At 45.8% G+C, this 26,785-nt stretch overlaps 2 protein-coding genes across 2 annotated transcripts; both read right to left on the bottom strand.

The window, feature by feature from the left end:
• Positions 1-4,381: 4,381 nt before the first annotated feature.
• LOC123133406 (glutamate receptor 3.1-like) lies at positions 4,382-8,588 on the bottom strand. The gene is made up of 6 exons (XM_044552906.1): positions 8,257-8,588; positions 6,815-8,163; positions 6,463-6,740; positions 5,943-5,974; positions 5,435-5,841; positions 4,382-5,212 (listed from the first exon to the last, which is right to left on the bottom strand). Exons 1-6 carry the CDS (start codon positions 8,519-8,521, stop codon positions 4,763-4,765), a joined length of 2,781 nt encoding a protein of 926 aa, XP_044408841.1. The 5' UTR covers positions 8,522-8,588; the 3' UTR covers positions 4,382-4,762.
• Positions 8,589-10,857: 2,269 nt separating this feature from the next.
• On the bottom strand, positions 10,858-14,096 carry LOC123133405 (protein CHLORORESPIRATORY REDUCTION 6, chloroplastic). Its single transcript, XM_044552905.1, has 4 exons — positions 13,764-14,096; positions 13,014-13,148; positions 12,717-12,925; positions 10,858-11,279 (listed from the first exon to the last, which is right to left on the bottom strand). Exons 1-4 carry the CDS (start codon positions 13,990-13,992, stop codon positions 11,073-11,075), a joined length of 780 nt encoding a protein of 259 aa, XP_044408840.1. The 5' UTR covers positions 13,993-14,096; the 3' UTR covers positions 10,858-11,072.
• Between the last annotated feature and the right edge of the window lie 12,689 nt (positions 14,097-26,785).

Raw genomic sequence — 26,785 nt, 5'->3', positions numbered from 1 at the left:
ATCAACTGTAACCGCAAATCCACTATTGTGCTTGAAACCGTGACTTTGTAAGACTTGTGAATTTGGCATTGCTTCTTTGGATTGCTGAGGTCTCTCAATGATATCAATGGATTGCATAGATCACATCTTTTCGCGCGGCTAGCTAGTGGAATAGCTCCGGCTTGCAACTACACCATCATGGACATGATTATACCATGGGGTATTATCTTGCCGTCCGTATTTATCCTTGGTGGGTAACATTTGTGAAGACAATTAGTAAGCCAGTAGGCAAATAAACAAACTATTTTTTCCCAAGCACATGAAGCATGCCGAAAATATATTGAGAGTGCATTTGGTGCGTTGCAAGCTCGGTTTCCCGTTGTTCGAGGTCCTGCTTGAATCTAGAATAAGAAATCCCTCTCAAATATCATGACTGCATGTGTAATTCTACACAACATGATCATCGAGGATGAGAGGGATTTAAAATTAGAGTGTTTCTATGACAATATTGGTAGCCGTGTCAAGCCCACCAGAAACCTAGATGAGATCGGTGCATTTCTTGAGACCTACCAGCAGACTGAAGACAGGGACACACACATCAGCAACTCCGCAATGATCTCATTAAGCGCCAGCTGCAACTGTATAGAAAATAGACTGCCATTTTTATTAATTTGATTTATTTGTATTAGTGTGTGATTTGAACAATTGTTTAAATTGCGGACCATTTGTATTGTAATAATTTTGGACCATTTGTTATTCAGATTTCAAAATTTATTGTATTGCATGATGTTAAGACATTTAATAAGTTGATATGTGTTTCTGTTTTTATTTACAATATATTATTTGAAATCATAATTTGCGATACGGATTTACAGTACCGCGCGAATCAGACGAAACAGATGCCGCAAACCCGTACCGCAAATTTATCCGCTCGACGCCGTGCGATATTACAAATCTGTTTTACGGGAGCTGCAAACTGTTTTTGGGGGTAAGATTAGAGCGGATCTGCTCCGCTGTATTTTTCTTGTGTGTTGTTGAGGGCTCCGTGTACTTGTGCTGTTAGTTTCAGTTTGTCGCACCTAGACCGTGTCTTACATGCATATGTATGCAAACATCTAATGTTACCATCCATCCACCACAGCGTGGTTTTCAAATAAAAGAAAAAGTTCCAGCACGACGTGATACTGTCGCATCTTTATCTCCTGCAGACGTACCTTTGGCACATGTTGGTACAGAACCATGCCACCGTCATGTCTTTGACGGAAAGACGTCTGTTGCCCTGCAGCGTACACCCATGACTGCTTCGGTCGGACTCATACGCATTAAATAAGCCACCTAGACGACGCAAATACACATGCGTCTCACATCCTGATGCGAGTGGACGCCTATGGATTCCGTGACCAGACGAGCTCGTCCACGCCTTTGAATTGTCTTCCATACTATTTCTAGTGGTTGTAGTTATTTGTTATGTTTGATAATTAGATATAATAAAAATAATATGTAGAACAAGCATCGAGGAAAACATGGTATTGAGTGAAATCACTCGTTCGCGCAGATGGCTCTCATATGGTTGGGAAGACCAACAACCTTTCTATAGTATATTCCTCGATGGAGGGGCTGGCTTCCCATGTGTGAGTTCATTCCGAACGTACCACACGCGGCTCATGGTCATCAGGACTACCATGCGAATATTTTTCGAGAGCGGCTCGGGTAGGGTAAAGAGCGAGCAATGCTACACGTACATGAAATTACGGGCAAAGTTTAATTACAGGCTGAGTTGGCTTAACAGAATTGGATAGAAGGAGAGTGAGGCGGGTCCACCCCGGGTAGGGGGCCGAAGAGATTTAAGGGAAGGCCCCGTGAATGCCTGTAAGAACCCGTACGTCTAGGATTATTGGTAAAGAGCCACTCTGGCCTAGTGTTGCGTACAACATCAATGTCCGACAACGACCAGTCCAAGGCCATGGCATGCCAGAGATTCTTCCCCAGGGAGCACCTACACATTGCATGAAAATTGTCCTCGTGTTCCACACCACAAATAGGACACACGTCTGTATATTCGAGGTGGCGAGAATTTTTTTTATTTTTCCAAGTAGCCAGAGAGTTGGAAACAAGCCTCACTCCAAGCATAGACACGTACTCCGAGGGAGCAGGGCACCCTCCTATGATATTTCAGAAGGTGCGACGACCATCTAGTGCCCTGCTTGTGGCGGTTGCCGATGGACGCTCGCACTCGTCCATGGCAAAGCGATTGGCGGAATGAATAGTGAAGATACTATTCTTCTCCGTGCCCAGGCGATGATGTCGTCGGTGATACGGGGTGATGTGCGAATGTTGGCGATGATGTCAACGTCCACCAGGAGGAAGTGGCGTCGAAGAAGATCCAGGTGCCATGCGCCAGACTCGTCCAGGAGTTCCGCCACTCTCTTGAGACGGCAAATACCTTGCTGTGAGATGGGTTGGCGCATTGGCTCCCTAGGCAGTCAAGGATCCTGCCAAATTCTGTTTTTTTGCCTATCACCGACGCGTCACACAATGCCTTTCTTCAGGAGCTCAAGGGCATATTGAATGGCCTGCCAAGTAGGGGAGGCGTTCCCCGAAAACACCGTATCTTCGAGGTGGTCGTCTGGATATAATAACAAGCCATTAGTACTTGCACACACAAGCTATTAGGATTATTAAGAAAACGACAGTCCTACCATGCGAGAAGGCTTAGTTGAAGAGATGGAAGTCCCTGAAAACCAAACCACCCTTCATTTTACGTGCCAAGATTTTCGGCCAAGCCATCCAGTGCATTTTCTGCTTGCCTTTGGAGGAGCCCCACCAGAAATTCCGAACCATCATGTTTAGATCATCACACTGACAATGGGAGTTTAAATACACCCATGATATAAGTTGTGATAGCTTGTTCAACAACTTTAATCATAGTTTCCTTGCCAGCAAGAGAGAGGGTGTCTCCCCAAGCAATAATTCTTTTCAGAGGCCTCGACTGCAAATTCTGAAACTTACCTCATGACATACGGCTGTCAGGCGTAGGCAGCCCCAAATATTTCTCTTCAAAGTTACCAAATTTATGGACAGATTGCCTAGCCTATATAGATGCAGAAAGATTTGTAAGGATGAGTTTGAGCTGATCCTTCACAGAGCTAACAGGGCTTCTTATGCCAGCTTCAGAACCGGGGTGACTAACTTCTTGTAGCTCTTTAGCACTTGCTTTTCTTTTCTTTTTGCTAGCCTTACTTATGACATACTTCTATAATTTAAAATATTTACAGAAGGCAAAATATTTACAGTAGGCAATTCACCTACTGTTTTTCCTCAAAAAGGACATGTATTGAGCAGGATGAGAAATATATATACATTATTTATTGTTCTTAGGGAAAAATCGCTCCATTGCGTACAAAAACCCTTCCTATTTAATAATTTGCAGTAGGAAATTCGCCTACTGTTTTTCCTAAAAAAAACAGGTACCGAAGAGAATGAGAAATATATATATATATATATATATATATATATATATATATATATATATATATATATATACATTATGTATTTCCTTAGGAAATAAATTTGATCCATCATGTAGAGAAACTCTTTCTATTGTTGCTTTTTTGTTTTCAAGAGAAATACAGAATCCCCTATACAGCTCTAATAACACAATATGTTAAGTCAATCATTATGACTAAATTAAATAAAAAGGCATCGACACTAGTTTCTGCTTTCCCCTATATCAACGAGAATCCAGTTGTTATGCCTCACAGAAAAGTTACAGCAGAGTTGGCACTCCCAATGTAGGCATAACTATTAATTTGGAAGAAATCAGAAAAGCAAACCCAGTATCACTGCCAGTATCACTAGAATAGACAAACCCAGTACCACTAATCACTTGCTCCCAGGAAGTTGCAGCATCCCTGGCAGAATTATTATCTGCCTACCACTCAAGCATCCCTGCAAGAATTATTTACTGAGAATTATTATCTTTTTATGATAGCTGCAGTTTATTTCTCAGAGGTGCATGCAAGAACCAAAACTGATGAATTACAAACCTGCAGGAAATTCCTCTTTTGAGACCAGTGCCTTGGTGTTCCTTATGACTTGAGAGAAACAAGTAGCTAGCTTGGGATCGATGCAGTCATCAATTGGAGCTAATCCATAAATAATTTTGTGTAGGCAAAGAGTTAGAGAAATAAAAATACAGTGTCCGTGTTTTTCTTCACTTTCCTGATAAGATCATGACTATTTCTTCCTATGTTCTCTTTCATTATCTTCTTTAGAGCTGTGGAAGGTGCTAACACATTTTTCTAGTGACCACCCTAAGATAAGCTTCAAAGTTGCCCTGAATAAAACTCAGACAAAACAGAGCAAAAAAGAACTACAGTAACTCATTTTTTGTGCAGCTCCATCTCAATTAATTTATGAATGAACATCAAAGTTTAGTACTACATTTCTAGAGACATTCTACAGGCACCGCCACATGGCAAACAGTACTAGCTGCAGCCTGCAGACTCAGTCCACACAATACTGACTTCCACACTACGCCCAATCAAACAAATGAACAGACCACACAACCAAATGCCAAGTCTGAAGCGGCACAATATCCCCCAAAATACAGTCATGAAAAGAAAAAACTGATCCTTCCTTCTCTTATTTCTTAAACTTTAGTACTTAAGAAGTAATTTTGAACCCCCTCTATACACAGGTTAGTTGACCCCAGTGTTGTTTCACACAGAACAGTTGACCACCTGACTTGCCAAATACCATGCACTAGCTTTGTACAGATGAACTAGCTTTCCATGTCAATAGCACTGTCATTTCTAACTGGCCTGGCCAGCCTTTCTATGTCAAGGGCAGTAAGGCTGCTCATTGGCGTTGTTGGTGTCGAGCTTCTAAGCAGGCTCATGGATCGCCTCTCCATGTTCTTTGGTGGCTCCTTGCTATGGACGAACGAAATGAATCTTCTGAGGCTCCTCCTCGGATGATGTTTCAGGTATTTGCGTAGCATGATACCAAAATAGATGAGCAGCGCAAGGACACATGCCACACCACAGATTAGGAACAGGCCAAAAAAACTCTCAAGACGGAGCTGGTCCGAGTCAACAAACTCGCTGTTGTCAGTTGTGCAATCGCTTGTCTTGACCCACTTGTCACGGATCCGCTGCAGCTCCCCATTCTCTGACAATGACAGGATTGCGGTGGACAGGTCTACTTGCAAAGGGGAGTCCCTTGGAAATGCCTGGTAGAATGAACTTTGTAAGGTGCTACATTTTGATTTGTGAAACAAAGTAGATGTAGATTTTAGAATTGCACCCGCAAACAAGTGCAAGGAAAGTTGCATGATACTAGAGAGTACACACGACTATTCAAAATTAAAGCTGTTATTCCAGGATTTTAACACCAAAATATGGTGTTCTCATATTCTAACCTGTATTAAAGAATATAGTTTAAATGTACTTACAAAGCCCCATCCTCTGCTGGTGAAATCTGAGCCAGCTACAGCAATCTTGCAGTAAGTTGACAAAAACAGCTCAACATAGGGGCGCTCGTCGACAATAGCCATAACACCTCCTTTCTTAGGGCCTAGCTGCAGGGCATCAGCGTATTCTTGTGGGGAACCAAGAGCCCGTAGCCTTGACCGTGAGATGTTCAGTTCATTAACCATGTAGTCTTGTGCAAACGAACCAACTTGAAAACCAACAGGATCATCACTACTTTTCAGGTCATCGATTCCTTTTATAGAAGTATCAAGTTGTTGCACGGTCAGGATGGAAGTAAGACTCGCGGTATAGCTGGATACAATGATCAAAACAACAAATAGCCATATGATCAGGACACCACGCCCTAAGGTACTCCTAATATCTTCTCCTGCAAGCAGATACAGATGAAATCGTGAGTCGTGCGCCAGAAAAAAATATTACTTATAGCAAAAACAACAAACACATAATAGAGAAGGTTAGTTTACTCACTGTGGGAGAAGAACAGAGTCGAAAAGCTGAACCTACAGGCAATCAAAATTGAGATTATAATCACACATTTGAGAGCAAGAAATCACGCCTATAAGAGCATTTGGCGATACATGTGGCAAAGTGCAAAGACAGAAGAAAATCATTATAATATCATAAAGCGAATATATAGCTAAGTAGGACCTCCTTTTCGAAAAAAGCTAAGTAGGACCCACTTAGCAACACAGGTCTATAGGTAGAGTTCTTGGTTCATACTGTGCATATATACATCCCACCACAAGATAATACTCCCTCCGTTCGGAATTACTTGTCGAAGAAATCGATAAAAATGGATGTATCTAGAACTAACATATGTCTAGATACATCCATTTCTCCGACAAGTATTTCCGGACGGAGGGAGTAGTTCACGTGGTATGTTAACAGGCATCTGTTCTAAGGTTTGTCTGTATGCACCTTCACATTTCTACGAAAACAGAACTGACATACAGGAAGACGATACAAAAGGTGCACATCAGCTTCTTACCAGAAAATAGTTATTATTTGTTGACTTGGTGGACCCCGGAAATCCTCATTGATTCGATGTTCAAGAACCCAAACAACCACACCCACAATAAGAAAGAACAACCCTGTAACACACCACATCTCCAAAGTAAATGGCTGCAAGAATGCCCAGGATGTTTTTATATGCTTTTTAACTGGAGCCAAGATAACCAAGCCTGTTTCAATGAATGGCTGGGTGAAATCTATAGCTACTGTCCGGCTCATTGTAATTGCAATATCCCCTATAGCTGCATCAAACTCCTGCAGGATAAGATGCCCCTGGTCAGTACAGTATGATAAATGGTTAGGAGAAGAAAAGTGGCGTTCATACTTACATTTGATTCAACCATCTGTATGAGTTTGTCATAACTAGGATTTTCAGTACCACTCCCAAAAGGTATGAGCTTGTAGCTAACAGGATAAGGAAGCAAGGACAATGCCTGAGTAAAGACATCGATGCAATAACCATTAATTGACCCAGTAGCATTGTCTTCCGTGACGAACTCTTTGAAGCTAAATCTGTTGGGAACACCAATTTTTAACTCCTTGGCATTAGAAGGGAAAACCCACCCTCGAGGCCTCTGTGCAGTCTCCCCAGGCCAAATAACATCATAGAGATTCTGATTGGCTAGAGAAGTATTAGGAGGCTTTGAATATAGAGCCTCTGGAGAGATGGTCGACAACAAGCCAGAATAATTTGACCAAAAACCAACGGTCCGCATGCCATTTCCGATGAGGTTTATAATGTCATATGCAGGATGAATGAGGTCACCTGAAGCATCGAATTGCACTTGCCCAGATGCCCCAGTGAAGTTTACCTTTCTGATATTCTCCAATAATTTATTTCCCATGTCAAAAATGCTCATTGCTTCAAGGTGAAGAGTTTCCCCAGCTTCATGGTGCAACTTTGAGTCATTTGAAAAGGAAATCCTACCACCATCACCAAAGAAGGCATCAAGAGCCCGAGCTAGTGCCCAGACACTATCATAAACATAAAAACCATAAGTATTTACACGAAGATCACTATGGTTGTACTTATGACTTTGCCTGCTCCACTTGGAGATCAAATTACTCTTCATCTTTGAGTTGGGGATATGTGGCCGTAAAGTAAGAACACCTTGCATGCCAGATATAATGTCAGCAGGAACTGATGAATTAGCATCAAGATATGCAGACAGCCAGTCAGTTGCAATCCACACATAGCCGTTGCCCATCATGTTCAGTTGATTTGCCATGGAGAAAAACTTGAGTCCATGTTCAGCTCCAGTATGGAGAATGATAACGCGAGACTCCATGTAACTGACACCAACCAACAAATTTATGAGCTCACTCCTTTTAGCATTGGAAGGAAAACTCACCTTGTAGGAGATTTTGCAACGCTTTGCAGTGAGTGCATCATCCAAAGCAATAATTCCATTTCTACCATAATCATTATCAATGTATATGGCAGTCACTATCTTCCAGTGGTTATAGTCAACAAGTGCTGCCACAGCCGCCATTTGATAGAGATCACTGGAGCCAGTTCTGACAAAGAATGGGAACTGTATTGTTGAAAGAGTTGCATCAGAAGCAAAGGACATCAAAGGGACTCGGAGCTCATTTGCTGCATATGAAATGATATGAGAAATTGTGGAGCACTGGGGGCCAACGATTGCAATAACATCAGTCTCCATGAACTGCAAACCTGATACAAGGAATACGGTGTCATTTTCATAACTCCATGAACCAAAAATTATTTTAATGATGCGATGAATGAGTGACGTTAAAGCTAGCCTACCTTGAACCATGCCAAGGAAACCATCAAAGCAATTTGTATCCTTTATTTTAACCTTTAGTGTAGTTCCATTTAGAACTGTTGGATCAGAGTTGATATCTTCCAAGGCTGCACGGATGGCAACCTCCGCAACACCTCCAGTGGTGGAGTTAAATTGAAGAATAGAGCCAATATTCACAACTGGAGGCCCTGCAGCTAAACTCTTGCAGATGCCACTAGGGAACAGGAGCAGAGAGAGAACCAACAATGTGAGAAAAGCTATCTCCATTGTGCCTCAAATGGTTCAAAGGCTAATGGCCGCTTGTCTGCATGTTAGCAACTTATTATGTGCTGAAAACCCCCTGTAAAAAAAGGACCATATAACAGATGTTACCGTCATACCAATGCATAAGTCTTGTATTCCCTAAAGTAACATATTCCATGTGAAAGACTACCAACATTTGAAAGGCTCGGTCAAAACGTTGAAAGGAAAAGGACACAAAAAGGCAAATGACAATTTAGGGAAGCAATTGCAGTAATTAAAAAAATGGATTGAATATTGCAAAGAAAAGAAACTTTGCGACATAGATCCAATTGAAGCGATGAAGGAAATGTCAATTCTGGTATGCGCCCCATTTATACTACTACTGGGAAGATATAGATCCAAGGTTCGGCTGGCAAGGCAAGCATCCAAGAAAGTCGAGAAGCAATGTGGTCCTTAAGTAAAAGCCAAAGCATTTGGCGTGGCCATACTACTCTCAACAGATTCCAGTCTGCGCACACTTTTGCTATGCAGAGAGAGAACAAAAGCCGCAGGTGACAAATTGTCAATCAGACAGCAAAAGGAAAAACGAACATAACAGAACATAGAACTATATATACGATGCTTAAGATGGGGTGCTTCCTGCAAGAGGACACAATGCCTGGGAACGGCAATCAACCAAACAACCTGAGCACAATTTTTTAACCAGAGAGAAGCTGCGACAGGATTACGACAACCAAGCTACAGCCAGAAAGTCTATGAAAGGAAGCATGAATGCCAACTAGAGAAGCAGACGGAGAAGTATGCATCGACAGGAAATCAGTATTATTATGCATTTCGTGCACATTTTCAGCAACCGACGGTGAACGGAATGAAACGTGTTAGGACCGGAACGAGACCAGCCGGACCGACACCCTGCGCACAATCCATCGAACACCTCGAGGACGAGCATGCAATATCAGCACAGCGGCAACATCAGCACACACTACACAGCCGCCATTACCGGAGGATCAATCCACAACCGGCACGCGGCTCTCCCTCGGATTCCTCAATGAGACCCCAAGAAACGGCGGGAACGGTGACGACTGGCGGCGGGCATTGGCAGCACCGCAGCAGGGAAGTACTGTAGGACTGTAGGAGATGGGTGGGGATTCGAGAGCAAGTACAGATTTCGACTTACGGATTGGATTCGGGCCGCGCGAAGAGGAAATGTCGGCCTCCCGTCGGACGCTGGCTGCTGCTGCTGCCGTGGCGCCGGTCGACGACGACGACGAGGAGTAGACTAAGAGCAGACCGCGAGCTGCTTCTGTCGGCGGTCGAGCTCATTATTCTAAGTGAGTGGTATTTATAGCGGAGGTATGACGGGAGAAAGAGGGAGACGGAGACGGCGGTGGTAACATTGCACGATGACAGGCGGGGCCCACCCCGAATATTTGACTAGGATTACTTAAGTTGACCCAAGTCGGTTGCACCACAAAGATAAAAAAACAAATCACTCCTGTTAAAATGCTTGAACCGAATGGAACATCTCTTGTTAAATGTGGTTTGAAAAATCCTTAAGATCTGTTTTTCATATCATTTAGTCATATAACTCATAAATAAATACTACTCCCTCCGTCTCATAATATAAGAGCGTTTTTTAACCCTACACTAGACACATGTGGCGATTCCATCAATTTTAAACTCCACAACTTCGATCGGGCCTTCAGTAGGCATTTGTTTGAGTGTGTGTGTGTATGGTGGTGTGACCGTGTGCGTGCAATGTTGTTTCTCAAAAAAAAAAAGGAAAACTATGCAAACAACCTGCGTAGAAGAACCCTAGCTAGAGTGTGTGACCGGTCAAAGAAAGGTATTAGATCTGATTCCGGTGATCTTTATATTATGCAGGGTGAGATGCAGATTAGCATGCCCGCGGGCAAAAAAAAAATTGTCAAATGATCCAAGTCAATCCTTGGCTTGTTAGTTCAGCTGGCATTAGGAACTGAAATCAATCAAACTTGTGTCACGAGCTAACACACGGAGCCATGATTAATCAAGCAACTGTATTTACTGAGAAAGATTACAAAAGGTGAGGTGAGAACTTGGCTGCTTCATGTGAAGTTCATGCATTTCAATCCTCAAAAGGGAAAATTAAGTCCATGCATTTGAAGGCAGAATATATGTGCATTCAGCCTTATTCTTAGTCGGCCTTACAAGCTAGGCATTTGCATCCAGCCCTGCAGCTAGTGTTTCATCACATTCACTCCATGCACAGAGCAAATCCTTTTAGCTGTAAGACCAAATGATGCTTTGGTTGTTTCTGCTTTTCCTTAATGATGATTTGGCGCCCTTTTAAAAGAGCGCATTTCATAAAAGACAAAAAGGGCTATAACCCGCATGTGATTATCATCTGGTGCTGCATTGCCCGGGAAAATTCTCTAGGCTTTACGCTCAAAATATGATCCCTTGCGTGACTACCTTCTTATACATCATGATTCATTCATGTCCTGTATGCAAGAACGGCAGGTATACACTATGTGTAGCACCAGTAAGTAACTGGATGATATCTACTCTTCACCAACTGTTTCAGCATGAAGATCTAGAGTTCACCAATAGGATACTTCTCGATCAAATCAAACAACTCATCCCCAATGCCAAAACCGAGCATCTTGGCCATGTCGCCCGTCTTCAACCTGGGCTTGGCATGGTTCTGCTGCTTCAGCCACGAGTAGACGAGGAAAACTTTCTTCATCCCAAACAGCTCCAATGCCTCCGGGTTGAAGACCACGCCATGACGCATACTCATCTGCAGTAGTAGTTCATAAATTTCATTAACTTTGAACACGACGATACGAAAGTGTATATATGTCTGCACTTTGTAGGGTGAGACCACACGTGCTGATTTCACTTTTTTTTATGGACACACGTGCTGATTTCAGATAAATGGTTTCTATGGTTACCTGGGCTAATTTTTTTTAAATAATACATTTTTTTTATTAATTTTCATAAATATTATGCTGGGTAATTTTTTTAAAAAAATAATACACCGTCGGCCCGCTGCAGGCCGACTGGGCCTAGTCGGCCCACAGCAGGCCGATTGGATTCCAATCAGCCTACAGCTGGCCGACTGGCCCTTGTCGGCCCACTGTGGGCTGATTGGGTCCTGTCGGCCCACTGTGAGCCGACTGGAGCTAATTGACTCGCTGTGGGCTAATTGTTTTTGCAAAAAACGTAGGCATAAAAAATATATGTTTAAAAAAATGTTAATCATGTAATTAAAAAATATTAAACATGTATAAGAAAATGTTCCTGATGTATACAAAAAATGTACAATATATATGCAAAAAAGCTGACTAAAAAATATGTTTTAAAAAGTGTTAATCATATATTTAAAAATTGTTAAATGTGTGTATAAAAATGTTCCTTATCTATACAAAAAATATAGAATGTATATGAAAAAAATGTTAATCATGTATTTGAAAAAATGTTCAACGAGTACACAAAAATGTTTCATGTATTGGAATGAAAGGTTAAACGTGTATAAAAAAATGTTCCAGCTCCGGATCCGGTATGGAAGCATCACGGACCTAAGTATGATTGGTTCCTCTTTTTGTATGGAACTAGAACATTTTTTTCAAACATATTTTTTTGGTGTCAACATTTTTTCATACACATTCTATATTTTTTGTATAGATAAGGAACATTTTTTATACACACATTTAACAATTTTTAATCATGTATTTGAAAAAATGTCAACTTTTCAAACATATTTTTTTGGTGTCAACTTTTTTTCATACACATTCTATATTTTTTGTATAAATAAGGAACATTTTTACACACACATTTAACAATTTTTAAATACATGCTTAACACTTTTTAAAACATATTTTTATGTCAACTTTTTTGCATATATATTGTAATTTTTTGTATACATCAGGAACATTTTTTATACACGTTTAACATTTTCTAATCACATGATTAACATTTTTTTAAACATATATTTTTATGCCTACTTTTTTTGCAAAAACAATTAGCCCACTGGGCGCAATCAGCCCACAATGAGCCGACAGGGGCCAGTCAGCCAGCTGTAGGCCGACTGGAATCCAATCGGCCTGCTGTGGGCCGACTAGGCGCAGTCGGCCAGCAGCGGGCCGACGGTGTATTATTTTTGAAATTGTTTTATCCAGCGTAATATTTATGAAAATTAATTGAAAAATGTATTATTTAAGAAAAATAGCGTTACCTGGTGAGGGACCAGCATTGCAGCGTACCTGGCGAGCTCACCGGCTCTCCAGTCAAGCACCACCGGAAACCAGGGGTAGGAAGCGTCAAGCCTCACAAACCATAGCCTTACATCTGGAAACTCCGACAGTTCCCTCGTGTCGTATGGATCCTCTCTCTCGTAGTTTATTGTGAAACCAACGGTTCGGTCCAACAGATTTCTTGATTGAGCTGAATAATGTGCATAAGATTCTGGTCAGTTAAAGCCTCCCGATGCAAAATGCAGTCACATGACGTTCGTGGTATGTCCGAGGACTACCTGTCGTTAAGGAATTCGGGTTGCCGAGGGCTTCTTGGACGGGCGATAGGTCAAGTGTTCGGATGATGTCCTTGTTGATAACAATCTCGATGCGCCCTTCGGTAGGTGGTGGAGGAGGCTCAACTTGTGGTGCATCTAAGAAAGCCATGAAAGGATATCAATTGAAAGCAAAATATATGAGCTCACTCAAGGAAAACAACGATACGAATTCCACGCCACGCACACACTATTATGTGAGGACTTTATAATCTGACTGACATACGACAATGAAATCCTTCACCGTTGAAGAAGGTATTAGAGCAGCTGAACAGGGCATAACAGGGTGCCATACATGAGAAGCAGTTTGTAGGTACTTGAGCATTTCCAGGGCACATTCCCTGTCGTTTAACACCATCATGTTGGTTGGAAAATAAAACCAGTTGTGTGTGGGTGGCAAAATTGTAGGCCTTGACCAATGCAGAATTGGTGTATGCTATGCTGTACTGTACCTCTCCAGAACTACTGAATACCAAAATCAACTGCCACAACGACTTTGCACAAATAAACTGAGGACAGGAACCAAAATCATGGTTCCGATAGTGGCATATGTTGAGATCTGGTCATGTGTTTCGCTCAAAAAGAAGAAGATAATGCCGTCTGTTAATGTTGCGCCGTGAAACTAATCGTCCCAGGGAGAGTTTGGACTTTGGAGTGGTATTTTAACTGGGTTTCAGTGAAGTGGCTGCTAATGCTAATGTTGGTAGAGCTCACCGTCTTGGTCGGAGAGGGAGAGGTCGAAGTTGCCGGAGGGGTTGAACGCAACGCGGGGAGCCTGGAGCTGGATGCTCGGCGTCTTGGCGCCGGAGCAGCAGAGGAAGGCCGCGGGATGGGGCGGCGAGCTGCTGGCGCTGCTGCTGCTGCTGAGCCGCCTCGAAGCAGGGCGGAGCGAAGCCGCGATAGGATGGTGGTGGTGTACGGCGGCCGCGGCGCCGGCGGCCATGGAGGTAAGTAGGTAGCCGCTGGCGTCGTGGAGGAGCAACAGCCTCCGGCGAGCGGCCCCCCCTGGCCGTGGGTCTATCTTATTATCCGTTTATCCAGACTTTTCTTTTCTCAGGGGCTAAAACGCGGGCTGTACGCGCTACGCGACAAGGAGCGGAAAAATCTCCATTCTTCTCACCTACACCCTCCGTCCGGAAATACTTGTCGCATAAATGGATGAAAATTGATGTATCTAGAATTAAAATACATCTAGATGCATTCATTTCGATGACAAGTATTTCCGAACAGATGGAGTAGTACTGGGTCGACGCGAGTCGAGATATGGTTGTGTGCTCAAGGGCCACAAGATGGCGGTGATGTGCCTGGTGGTGCCCGGCAACGCCGTCGTGAGCGGCTTGGCCGACCGGACCCTCTGCGTTTGGCGTCGTGACGGGACGGAGCACGTATGTGTAAGCGTGCTGGCTTGACACACCGGACCCGTGAAGTGCGTCGCCATGGATGAGGAGACGGCTACCGGTTCGGATGGTGATCGACGGCTCGTGGTGTACGGCGGAAGCCTCGTGGGTCAAGGTCCTGTCGGGCGTGGAAGCAGAGCGGGCCGTGCCACCGTTGGCGACGGAGCACGCACCAGCACCACCGCAGCCGTAGCAGGTGTGGAGGGGGCGGCCAGCTCCGGCGTCGTACGCATAAGCGTGGGTGCTGTACCAGACGCCGGAGCTGAAGCCCGTGTGCATGGCAGCTGCGTGAGGTAGAAGCAGTACGGTGTCCTCGGTGCGCTTCTCAGTCCGAGTTAATGGTGAGCTATTGCCATTCTTTTCACCCTCGCGTGGGTCGAGACAGGGTGACCCAGCCTCACCCTTCCTTTTTCTGCCGTGCGCGGAGGGTTTCTCCTCTCTGTTGAAGCACTATAACCATGGATATATTGACAGAGGGATCAGAGTAAGCTACAGATCGCCTTGGGTAACTCATTTGCTTTTCGCAGACGACAGTCTGATCTTTATTAGTGGAAACACCCAAAGTGCAGCAAGACTGAATGATATCCTGAGGGTTTATGGTGATGCTTCGAGTCAGTGTGTCAATCGTGCTAAGAGTGCAGTATACTTCAGCTCCAACACACCGGCCCAGCTCAAACAGCAGCTCAAAGCGGTCCTCAATATTGATGTGGAGGCTTTTAGCGAGCGGTACCTGGGGCTACCCACTGCGATCGGACGCATCACAAGTGGAACTTTCGATCACATCGGGGAGAGAGCTTGTGGGAAGATGCAGGGATGGTCTGAAAAACTGCTCGCATGTGCAGGTAGGGAAACTTTGTTGAAATCAGTTGTACAGGCCATTCCAACGTACTCTATGAGCACATTCCTATTAACAAAAAAGGTGTGCAAGAGTTTGACGTCACCAATGGCTAAGTTCTTTTGGAGCAGTTCCATCGACAAAAATGCGTTACATTGGGTGTCCTGGAAGAATTTGGCTACACCAAAGTGCCAAGGAGGTATGGGGTTTCGTGACCCCCAACAGTTTAACATTGCGCTACTCGGGAAGCATGGGTGGCGGTTTATGACGAACCCTAATTCTCTGTGCGCAAGGGTAATGAAAGGCCGCTATTTTCCTGACACAGATTTTTTGCATGCTACTGTTCCCAAATCAGCATCTGCTACTTGGCGAGCTATCATTGCTGGCAGGAAAGCTTTACAGGCGGGACTTGTTAAGAGGGTGGGAGACGGGAGCTCTATTGATGCCTGGATGGACAAGTGGATTCCTGGAACTATTTCCATGAAACCTTTATTCAGACCTCCCAACACTAATATTCAGAAAGTCTCGGATCTCATTGACACCGGGAACTGGTCATGGAAACAGGATCTTATAAGGACAACTTTTATCGCCCCAGATGCAGATGCTATTCTCAATATACCAATCAGGAGGGGAGGAGGACATGATTTTTTTGCTTGGGCCTTTGAACGATCAGGTAACTACACTGTTAAGTCGGCGTACTAGTGACTCAAAATGAGCGTCTAGCTCTAGAAGAAGGGACGACTACAGGTGCTTCAACGGATGATAAACAGATGTGGACAGCCTTGTGGAAACTCAAAGTGATCCCAAAGGTACGGGTGTTTTGGTGGAGGGTATTGAGGGGGATTCTACCTGATGAATGTACCCTCAAGCACCGCCACATGTCAGTTCTTGACACCTGTAAAGTGTGCATGGCAAGAGAGGAGGATCTCATGCATGCGTTAATACAATGCTCCCATGCACGACGTTTCTGGAGCGAAGCTTGTGCTTGGTTTGATCTCAGACTCCCTCGACTACATCCAAGCTCGTGGGCCAGAGATATACTGTGCGGTGATCGGATTAGGGATGCGGATCGTGTTAGGGAACGTAGTAATTTCAAAAAATTTCCTACGCACACGCAAGATCATGGTGATGCATAGCAACGAGAGGGGAGAGTATTGTCCACGTACCCTCGTAGACCGTAAGCGGAAGCGTTATGACAACGCGGTTAATGTAGTCGTACGTCTTCACGATCCGACCGATCCAAGTACCGAACGTACGGCACCTCCGAGTTCAGCACACGTTCAGCTCGATGACGATCCCCGGACTCCGATCCAGCAAAGTGTCGGGGATGAGTTCCGTCAGCACGATGGCATGGTGACGATGATGATGTTCTAGCGGCGCAGGGCTTCGCCTAAACTCCGCGACGATATGACCGAGGTGGAATATGGTGGAGGGGGGCACCGCACACGGCTAAGGAACGATCACGTAGATCAACTTGTGTGTTATGGGGTGCCCCCTGCCCCCGTATATAAAGGAGCAAGGGGGGTGCGGCCGGCCCTAGGAGGAGGCGCGCCGGAGGAGTCCTACTCCCACCGGGAGTAGGACTCCCCCCTTTCCCTAGTTGGACTAGGACTTGGGGGGAAGGAGGAGAGGGGGGAAAGGAAAGGGGGGGCGCCGCCCCCTCCTTGTCCTATTGTTCCGGAGAACGGAGTTTTTAGTCATCTTGCCCAAAAGGCACGGTTCGCAAGCATCAAATGATTCATAACCAAATAATTCCGGAAATCTATCTTTATGGAGTTTCTTCATGCGCTTTACACCGATATGACCCAAACGGCAGTGCCACAAATAAGTTGCACTATCATTATTAACTTTGCATCTTTTGGCATCAATATTATGAATATGTGTATCACTACGATCGAGATCCAACAAACTATTTTCATTGGGTGTATGACCATTAAAGGTTTTATTCATGTAAACAGAACAACAATTATTCTCTGACTTTAAATGAATAACCGTATTGCAATAATCATGATCAAATCATATTCATGCTCAACGCAAAAGCTAAATAACATTTATTTAGGTTTAACACTTATCCCGAAAGTTTAGGGAGTGTGCGGTGATGATCATATCAATCTTGGAACTACTTCCAACACTCATCGTCACTTCCCCTTCAACTAGTCTCTGTTTATTCTGTAACTCCTGTTTCGAGTTACTAATCTTAGCAACCGAACAAGTATCAAATACTCAGGGGTTACTATAAACACTAGTAAGGCACATATCAATAACCTGTATATCAAATATACCCTTGTTCACTTTGCCATCCTTCTTATCCACCAAATGTTCAGGGCATTTCTGCTTCCAGTGACCATTTCCTTTGCAGTGTAAGCACTCAGTTTCAGGCTTTGGTCCAGCTTTGGTCTTCTTCACGGGAGTGACAACTTGTTTGTCATTCTACTTGAAGTTTCTCTTTCTTTCCCTTTTCCCTTTTCTTGAAACTAGTGGTCTTGTCAATCATCAACACTTGATGCTCTTTCTTGATTTCTACCTTCGTCGATTTCAACATCACGAAGAGCTCGAGAATCGTTTTCGTCATCCCTTGCATACTATAGTTCATCACGAAGTTCTAGTAACTTAGTGATGGTGACTAGAGAATTCTGTCAATCACTATCTTATCTGGAAGATTAACTCCCACTTGATTCAAGCGATTGAAGTACCCAGACAATCTGAGCACATGCTCACTAGTTGAGCGATTCTCCTCCATCTTTTAGCTATAGAACTTGTTGGAGACTTCATATCTCTCAACTCGGGTATTTGCTTGAAATATTAATTTCAATTCCTGGAACATCTCATATGGTCCATGACGTTCAAAATGTCTTTGAAGTCCCGATTCTAAGCCGTTAAGCATGGTGCACTAAACTATCAAGTAGTCATCATATTGAGCTAGCCAAACGTTCATAATGTCTGCATCTGCTCCTGCAATAGGTTTGTCACCTAGCGGTGCATCAAGGACATAATTCTTCTGTGCAGCAATGAGGATAAACCTCAGATCAGGGATCCAATCCGCATCATTGCTACTAACATCTTTCAACACAATTTTCTCTAGGAACATATCAAAATAAACATATGAAAGCAACAACGCGAGCTATTGATCTATAACATAATTTGCAAAATACTACCAGGACTATGTTCATGATAAATTTAAGTTCAATTAATTATATTACTTAAGAACTCCCACTTAGATAGACATCCCTCTAATCCTCTAAGTGATTACGTGATCCATATCAACTACACCATGTCCGATCGTCACGTGAGATGGAGTAGTTTCAACGGTGAACATCAATATGTTGATCATATCTACTATATGATTCACGCTCGACCTTTCGGTCTCCGTGTTCCGAGGCTATATATGTTATATGCTAGACTCGTCAAGTTTAACCTGAGTATTTCGCGTGTGCAACTGTTTTGCACCCGTTGTATTTGAACGTAGAGCCTATCACACCCGATCATCACGTGGTGTCTCAGCACGAAGAACTTTCGCAACGGTGCATACTCAGGGAGAACACTTCTTGATAATTTAGTGAGAGATCATCTTAAAATGCTACCGTCAATCAAAGCAAGATAAGATGCATAAAGGATAAACATCACATGCAATCAATATAAGTGATATGATATGGCCATCATCATCTTGTGCTTGTGATCTCCATCTTCGAAGCACCGTCGTGATCACCATCGTCACCGGCGCGACACCTTGATCTCCATCGTAGCATCGTTGTCGTTACGCCATCTATTGCTTCTACGACTATCGCTACCGCTTAGTGATAAAGTAAAGCAATTACAGGGCATTTGCATTTCATACAATAAAGCGACAACCATATGGCTCCTGCCAGTTGCCGATAACTTCGGTTACAAAACATGATCATCTCATACAATAAAATATAGCATCACGTCTTGACCATATCACATCACAACATGCCTTGCAAAAACAAGTTAGATGTCCTCTACTTTGTTGTTGCAAATTTTACGTGGCTGCTACGGGCTTAGCAAGAACCGTTCTTACCTACGCATCAAAACCACAACGATACTTCGTCAAATTAGTGTTGTTTTAACCTTCGGAAGGACCGGGCGTAGCCACACTCGATTCAGCTAAAGTGAGAGAGACAGACACCCGCCAGCCACCTTTAAGCACGAGTGCTCGTAACGGTGAAACCAGTCTCGCGTAAGCGTACGCATAATGTCGGTCCGGGCTGCTTCATCTCACAATACCGCCGAACCAAAGTATGACATGCTGGTAAGCAGTATGACTTGTATCGCCCATAACTTGTGACGCCCCCGATTCAATCGTACACTAATCATGCACGCAAATGTGTACGATCAAGATCAGGGACTCACGGGAAGATATCACAACACAACTCTACAAATAAAATAAGTCATACAAGCATCATAATACAAGCCAGGGGCCTCGAGGGCTCGAATACAAGTGCTCGATCATAGACGAGTCAGCGGAAGCAACAATATCTGAGTACAGACATAAGTTAAACAAGTTGCCATAAGATGGCTAGCACAAACTGGGATACAGATCGAAAGAGGCGCAGGCCTCCTGCCTGGGATCCTCCTAAACTACTCCTGGTCGTCGTCAGCGGGCTGCACGTAGTAGTAGGCACCTCTGGGATAGTAGTCGTCGTCGTTCTGACGGTGGCGTCTGGCTCCTGGACTCCAGCATCTGGTTGCGGCAACCAGAAAGAAAGGAAAGGGGAAAAGGGGGGAGAAAGCAACCGTGAGTACTCATCCAAAGTACTCGCAAGCAAGGAACTACACTACATATGCATGGGTATATGTGTAAGGAGGCCATATCAGTGGACTGAACTGCAGAATGCCAGAATAAGAGGGGGATAACTAGTCCTATCGAAGACTACGCTTTTGGCAGCCTCCGTCTTGCAGCATGTAGAAGAGAGTAGATTGAAGTCCTCCAAGTAGCATCTCCAAGTAGCATCTCCAAATAGCATCTCATAGCATAATCCTACCCGGCGATCCCCTCCTCATATCCCTGAGGTAGAGCGACCACCGGTTGTATCTGGCACTTGGAAGGGTGTGTTTTATTAAGTATCCGGTTCTAGTTGTCATAAGGTCAAGGTACAACTCCAAGTCGTCCTGTTACCGAAGATCACGGCTATTCGAATAGATTAACTTCCCTGCAGGGGTGCACCACATAACCCAACACGCTTGATCCCATTTGGCCGGACACACTTTCCTGGGTCATGCCCGGCCGCGGAAGATCAACACGTCGCAGCCCCACCTAGGCAGAATAGAGAGGCCAGCACGCCGGTCTAAACCTAAGCGCACAGGGGTCTGGGCCCATCGCCCATAGCACACCTGCACGTTGCGTGGGCGGCCGGAAGCAGAACTAGCCCCCTTAATACAAGAGCAGGCTTACGTTCCAATCCGGCGCGCGCCGCTCCGTCGCTGACGTCTGAAGTGCTTCGGCTGATACCACGACGTCGGGATACCCATAACTACTCCCGCGTAGATGGTTAGTGCGTATAGGCCAGTAGCCAGACTCAGATCAAATACCAAGATCTCGTTAAGCGTGTTAAGTATCCGCGAATGCCGAACAAGGCCAGGCCCACCTGTCTCCTAGGTGGTCTCAACCTGCCCTGCCGCTCCGCCACAAAGTAACAGTCGGGGGCCGTCGGGAACCCAGGTGTCACACCCTAGCTAGTCATGCATTAGAGTGTTGCATCATGTTTATTCTTTCATCAGAAACTTGAAATGGGGATGACAGAACCCCCAGTCCCCTCTGAAACCAATTAGGGTTACTAAAATAATTTTTCAATGAACCTGAAATGCCCTTCTAAAATGTCCATCATTTTAGCCTTGGTTCAGAACCTCTGACAAAAGTGGTGCACATTTTTCTAGGCCATCATAGGGTCTTTGAATTAAATCATAGATATTTGAATTTGGGCATTTGAAATAATATAAAATATTTAAATGCTCAAATATCTCCAAACTGAAATGTTTCATGTTGGAAATATTCCAACTATGGACCAGGAGTAGTTTGGTGATTTTTGGAGTTGCCTAGGTATTTTATTTAACTCAACAAAGTTGCAGAATTATTAAATAAAACAGAAAATAGAAAAAAAACAGGGAAAACCCTACCTGGCGCCACCGCAGCCCACTAGCCAGCCCACCTGCCGGCCCAGCCCAGCACCGCTCCAGCGAGCTGCTTCGGCCAGGCAGGCAGGCAGGTGCCCGACGGCGACCGCGGCGTGCGCCACGCACCTGCTCGCCGCCTCGCCGCTCCCCTCGCCAGGTGACGACGTGGATCGTCCTCCCTCTCTCCCCCGAACCCCCCAGACACCCCCTCTCCTCTCCAGCTCCTCCCCCTCGCACGCCCCAGCCATGGCCGACGCCACCATCGCCGCACCACCGTCGTAGCCGTGCTCCCCGTCGTCTCCACGCCGTCTCACCGTGTCCAGGAGCTTCGCCGCTGTCCACTTCATCGAGCAGCCGAGCCCCGAGCGCTCGCAACGCCCGAGACCACCGCACCGACCTCGCCCGAGCTCACCGTCGCCGGAGATCCCCTTCAACGCCGACGTCGCTCCGGTCCATCTCCGACCGCACCAAGGACTCCGTCGCACTCACTGTGAGCTTAGCCATCTTCCCCTCCCTTCTGTTCTTGCTCCCGAGCCGTGTAGCAACCTCCCGGAGCTCAACCGCACCCACCGCCGTGGACCTCGTCGCCGACGTGCTCCCGGTCATCCTCCGGCCACAAGATGGTGTCCATCTTGCTCACCGCGTTCCACAGCACCTAGCTAGCCACTCCACGAGCCTCACCGAACCCTCTAGCACCAAGTTCACCTCCGACCGAACCTCGGTGGCCGCCAAAGTCGTCGCCGGCGTCGACTCCGGCCACCCCGACCCCAACGGACTCCGCCAAGAGCCGCGGGTCGTCCTCAGCTTCACTCCGGTGGTCGCCACGTTCCATTTGGTGGCCGAAACGACCAAAACCACTATCGCCGCCGCACTGTTGGTCGCCGCCGGCCAGAACTCCGGCGAGCTGACGTGGCCTAGTTGATTAACCACTAATCCATCACCTACTGACGCTGACAAGTGGGCCCAGGGGTTAGTCAAAGCTAACCAGCCCGGGGTCAACGCGGGATTAGCACCTGGTCACTGACGTGTGGACCCCACACGTCAGGTTTGACCCGAGCCAGCCCTGTTGACCTGCTGATGTCACTGTGATGTCAGGCTGACGCAGTAAATGATATTTCTGGATTTAATTAAATCAGGAAATTCCAGAATATTATTTAAACTTCAAAAATTCATAACTTTTATTCTGTAACTCCAAATTGGACAAATAATATATGAAAAATGATCAGAAAAATCCAATCTATCCATCTGTACTATTTTCATGCATGATCAAACAAGTTAACTTGATGTTTCAATCAGAACAAGGAAAGGCACTTTAAAAGGCCATATTTGAATTTGAAATTTGAATCTTTGATTCAAATTTGCTCAAACACTTCTGGCTTTAGTTGCATTAGCCCAACACACTCATATTGCCATGTTTCATGCATGCATCATATTGTTGCACATTGTTTGGTAATGCCTGTGTATCGTTATCCTTTGCGACAGGATCTGTTCCCGAGGAGTACCGTGATTACCCTAACGAGGAATCGTATCCGTGCAACGAACCATCAGGCAAGCAACCAACCATTTGATCATATCGATACAATCCCATGTTCTCGCTCCTGCTCTATTTTACTGCATTAAGACAACGCGATTCAAACTGCTGTGTGCTACGGTAGTTGAACCCATTTCCTCTGCATGACCTGTCATTGCCACAGTAACTAGATGAAACCCACTAGCATGTGTAGGAGTTGATTGAGCCATATGTATGTGTTGTTCCTACCTTGCTATGCCTGCTATGCTTAGAGTCGTGTCAGGTCTGGTTCATCTGGGTGATGGACTAGAGTGAAATGATTATGTCGGTAATGAGAGTGGCGTGGTGAACACGATTTGGTAAAGGTATCGATGAGAGGCCATGTAGGAGTACATGGTGGGTTGTTTCATTGAAGCCGACCTTAAGCACTAAGATCTGTATGTGTGATTTAAGAATCAGCTACTACCATGCATTGGGCCCGAAACCAATGGACCCTCTCGACTTCTTATTCACCCTAGTTCTCCGTCCAGGAGTTGCAAGTAGTTTCTGGTGTTTGTAGCCTACTGGAGGCCGTGGACAGCGCTGACCGTAGGGGTGGGCTGTGATGCGGTAGGTACGTGGCCGGGTGTACCGAATACCCGTTAGGTATCTCGGGAACCCTGTTCACATCGTTCGGGGCCGTATGGGAAACCTCGGCCGGACTCCCTGCGGATGGAACCTGAATAGGCGATAAACCTGGACTGGAAGCTTAGGTGATTAGGTAGGTCGTGGCCGACACCCACGTTGGGCTTCCGCTTGAAGGTTGCCGAGTACATGTCGTGTAAGCGACGATAAGTGGTGAGAGCGTGTATGAAGAAGTACATCCCTGCAGGGTTAACATGATCTATTCGAATAGCCGCGTCCGCGGTAAAGGACTACTTGGTTGCCTATACAGTTCATAGACAAGTAAATGGAAACTATTAAAAGCCTCAAGATAAGTGTGAGTGCCGAGGATGGCTCTTCCGTAGGAAGACGGAGGTGGATCCTCGGTAGTGTATTGAAGTGGTGAGTAGTGGACTCGTGTGCGCAAAACATTTCAAGTTGGTGTATCGTAGGATAGTCTAGCCAAGAGTCAAAGCTGGCTTGCTGCAATAACTCCACCAACCCTTCTTGATACTATGCATGTATGTAGGATCTGATGTAAGTCTTGCTGAGTACCTTTGTACTCATGTTGCTATAATCTACATTTTTACAGAAGACGCTGCAACCCCTTCTGATGGGTTCTATGTAGACGTTGACATCAACGAGTAGGCTAAAGACCCAGGTGGTGACCCTGAGCTTGTGATGGACCACGTAGTATAGTTAGGCTTCCAAGCCTCTTTTATTTTACTAGTTGTCTGTACCCAGACAAAGTACTTCCGCTGTTGGCTTGTATGACTGTATGACTTGTATGTTGGGTCATGAGACCCGTACCTGTGTGTATGATATGTATGGCTCCCTGAGCCTTAAATAAAGTACTTGTGTCGTAGAGTCATGTTGTGATGCTTCGTTGTATTTGCACATATCGGGCATATTGTGTGTATGATTGAAATGCTTGGTATGTGTGGGATCTGACTATCTAGTTGTTTATCTTTAGTAGCCTCTCTTACCGGGAAATGTCTCCTAGTGTTACCGCTGAGCCATGGTAGCTTGCTACTGCTCTGGAACACTTAGGCTGGCCGGCATGTGTCCTTCTTCGTTCCTGTGTCTGTCCCTTCGGGGAAATGTCACGCTTTGAGTACCGGAGTCCTGTTAGCCCGCTACAGCCCGGTTTACCGGAGTCCTGCTAGCCCAGTGCTACAGCCCGGGCCCACTTGCTGATGACCGACACGTTCGAAGCTGGGTCATGGATGCCTGTCCCTGTAAGTCTGTGCCGCTTTGGGTTTACGACTAGTCATGTCAGCCCGGGCTCTTTATCATATGGATGCTAGCGACACTATCATATACGTGAGCCAAAAGGCGCAAACGGTCCCGGGCAAAGGTAAGGCGACACCCGTGGGAATACCGTGCGTGAGGCCGCAAAGTGATATGAAGTGTTACCGGCTAGATCGATGTGACATCGAGTCGGGGTCCTGACACCAGGCCCACCTCTACCGGGATGGAGCCACTTGCCCCTTCAGCCCCCATCTCCGAACAGTATCACAGGTAATGTAACCGTGTAAAGTATATCGTATATGCCCGTGATCACCTCCCGAAGTGATCACGGCCCAGTAGTATAGCATGGCAGACGGACAAGAGTGTAGGGCCACTGATGGTAAACTAGCATCCTATACTAAGTATTTAGGATTGCAGGTAAGGTATCAACAGATGTAGCAACAATGTCAGAATAGGATTAACGGAAAGCAGTAACATGCTACACTACTCTAATGAAAGCAGTATAGAGAAGAGTAGGCGATATCTGGTGATCAAGGGGGGGGCTTGCCTGGTTGCTCTGGCAAGAGAGAGGGGTCGTCAACTCCGTAGTCGAACTGGTCAGCAGCAGCGTCGGTCTCGTAGTCTACCGGAGAGAAGAGGGGGAAGAAATAATGAATACAGAGCAAACAAAGCACCACAAAATATATCAAGGCAATACGCGGTGTTCGGTGTGCCCTAACGCGGTAGTAGGTGATACCGGTGAAGGGGGAAAACCCCCGGGAAAGTATTCCCGGTGTTTCGTGTTTTCGGGCAGAGGAGCCGGAGGGGGAAAGTTGCGGGTTTGATAGGTTAGGGGTGTGTGGCGGACGAACGGGCTGCGTATCCGGATTCGTCTCGTTGTTTTGAGCAACTTTCATGTTGAAAATATTTTAATCCGAGTTACGGATTAAAAGATATGATTTTCTAAAGATTTTATTAATTTCTGGAATTTAATTAATTATTTAATTAATTCGAAAAATAGATTAATGACATCAGCATGACGTCATGCTGACGTCAGCAGTCAACAGAGTTGACTGGTCAACCTGACATGTGGGTCCCGTCCGTCAGTGACTGTTAACTAATTACCCTAGTTTAGTTTAATTAGCAGTAGTTAATTAGGTTAATTAGCCATTAGGTTAATTAATCAGGATTAATTAAATTAATTATTTACTTAATTAATTATTTAATTAATTAATTTTATTCATTTTCATTTTTACTAATTATATTTATTTAATTCCCTATCTTTTTCGTTCTAATCAGTACATGGGTGTGGGCCCAGTCGGTCAGTGGCACTAGGGGGGGCCAGATATTTGTGGCCCGTGGGGCCTAACGGGCACGCGGGTACGGGCAAGGCCCGAATGGGCGCAGCGGGCGTTGCGGACGCCCGACAGAGTGCTGCGAGGCGCCGGCAGCCGGAGCGGCAAACGGGAGGAGCGGACGTCGCGGGCGGCACGAGGAGGTGGCGCACGCCGAGGACGACTCGGTCGCGGGGAGCACGACGCGCAGGGCGTGGTGAGCACGTGCTCACCGCGGGCGCGCACGTGGGCGGTCTAGCATGCGGTGACCGTGAGCGAGGCGTGAGGCAGAGAAGGGAAGAGGCCCGGGGCCTCACCAGCGTTGATGGGGAGAGAGGGCGCCGAGGCTTGCTGGCGGCCGGCGGGGAAGAGGATGAGGACGCGAGGTCGGCGAGGAGGCGGTCGAGGTGGAGGGCGATGCAGTTTCGGGTGACGTCGTGGGAGCTCGCCCAAGTGGCTGTCGATTGCGGCGGCGAGGCGCGTTCGAAGGGCAACGCGGCGCCGGGCTCGGGTGCCGACGTGGATGACGACGGGGAGGGGTTTCTCCGGACGGCGTCGGCGAGGTCCAACGATTGTGCGGCGTCGAGGAGGCGGGGGCGAGGTAGCGGGCGGCGCCAGAGACGACGAGCGGCGTCGGCGCGCCGAGGTCGAGGGCAGCG

The sequence above is a fragment of the Triticum aestivum genome, chromosome 6B (assembly GCF_018294505.1).
Source record: "Triticum aestivum cultivar Chinese Spring chromosome 6B, IWGSC CS RefSeq v2.1, whole genome shotgun sequence".
In the NCBI taxonomy this organism is placed as follows: domain Eukaryota; kingdom Viridiplantae; phylum Streptophyta; class Magnoliopsida; order Poales; family Poaceae; genus Triticum; species Triticum aestivum.
Note: the sequence above shows the minus strand (reverse complement) of the source record. Positions and strands in the feature narration are given on the sequence as shown.

Bases quoted from the DNA above. Each gene is read 5' to 3' on its own strand.
- LOC123133406 (XM_044552906.1), bottom strand. From the start codon at position 8,521: ATGGAGATAGCTTTTCTCACATTGTTGGTTCTCTCTCTGCTCCTGTTC. The intron at 5,975-6,462 runs GTAAGAAGCTGA...GATTGCCTGTAG, and splicing joins CAAATAATAACTATTTTCTG to GTTCAGCTTTTCGACTCTGT. The intron at 5,842-5,942 runs GTGAGTAAACTA...ATCTGCTTGCAG, and splicing joins GACTCTGTTCTTCTCCCACA to GAGAAGATATTAGGAGTACC.
- LOC123133405 (XM_044552905.1), bottom strand. From the start codon at position 13,992: ATGGCCGCCGGCGCCGCGGCCGCCGTACACCACCACCATCCTATCGCG. The intron at 13,149-13,763 runs GTGAGCTCTACC...TGGCTTTCTTAG, and splicing joins CTCCCTCTCCGACCAAGACG to ATGCACCACAAGTTGAGCCT. The intron at 12,926-13,013 runs GTAGTCCTCGGA...CACATTATTCAG, and splicing joins CCCGAATTCCTTAACGACAG to CTCAATCAAGAAATCTGTTG.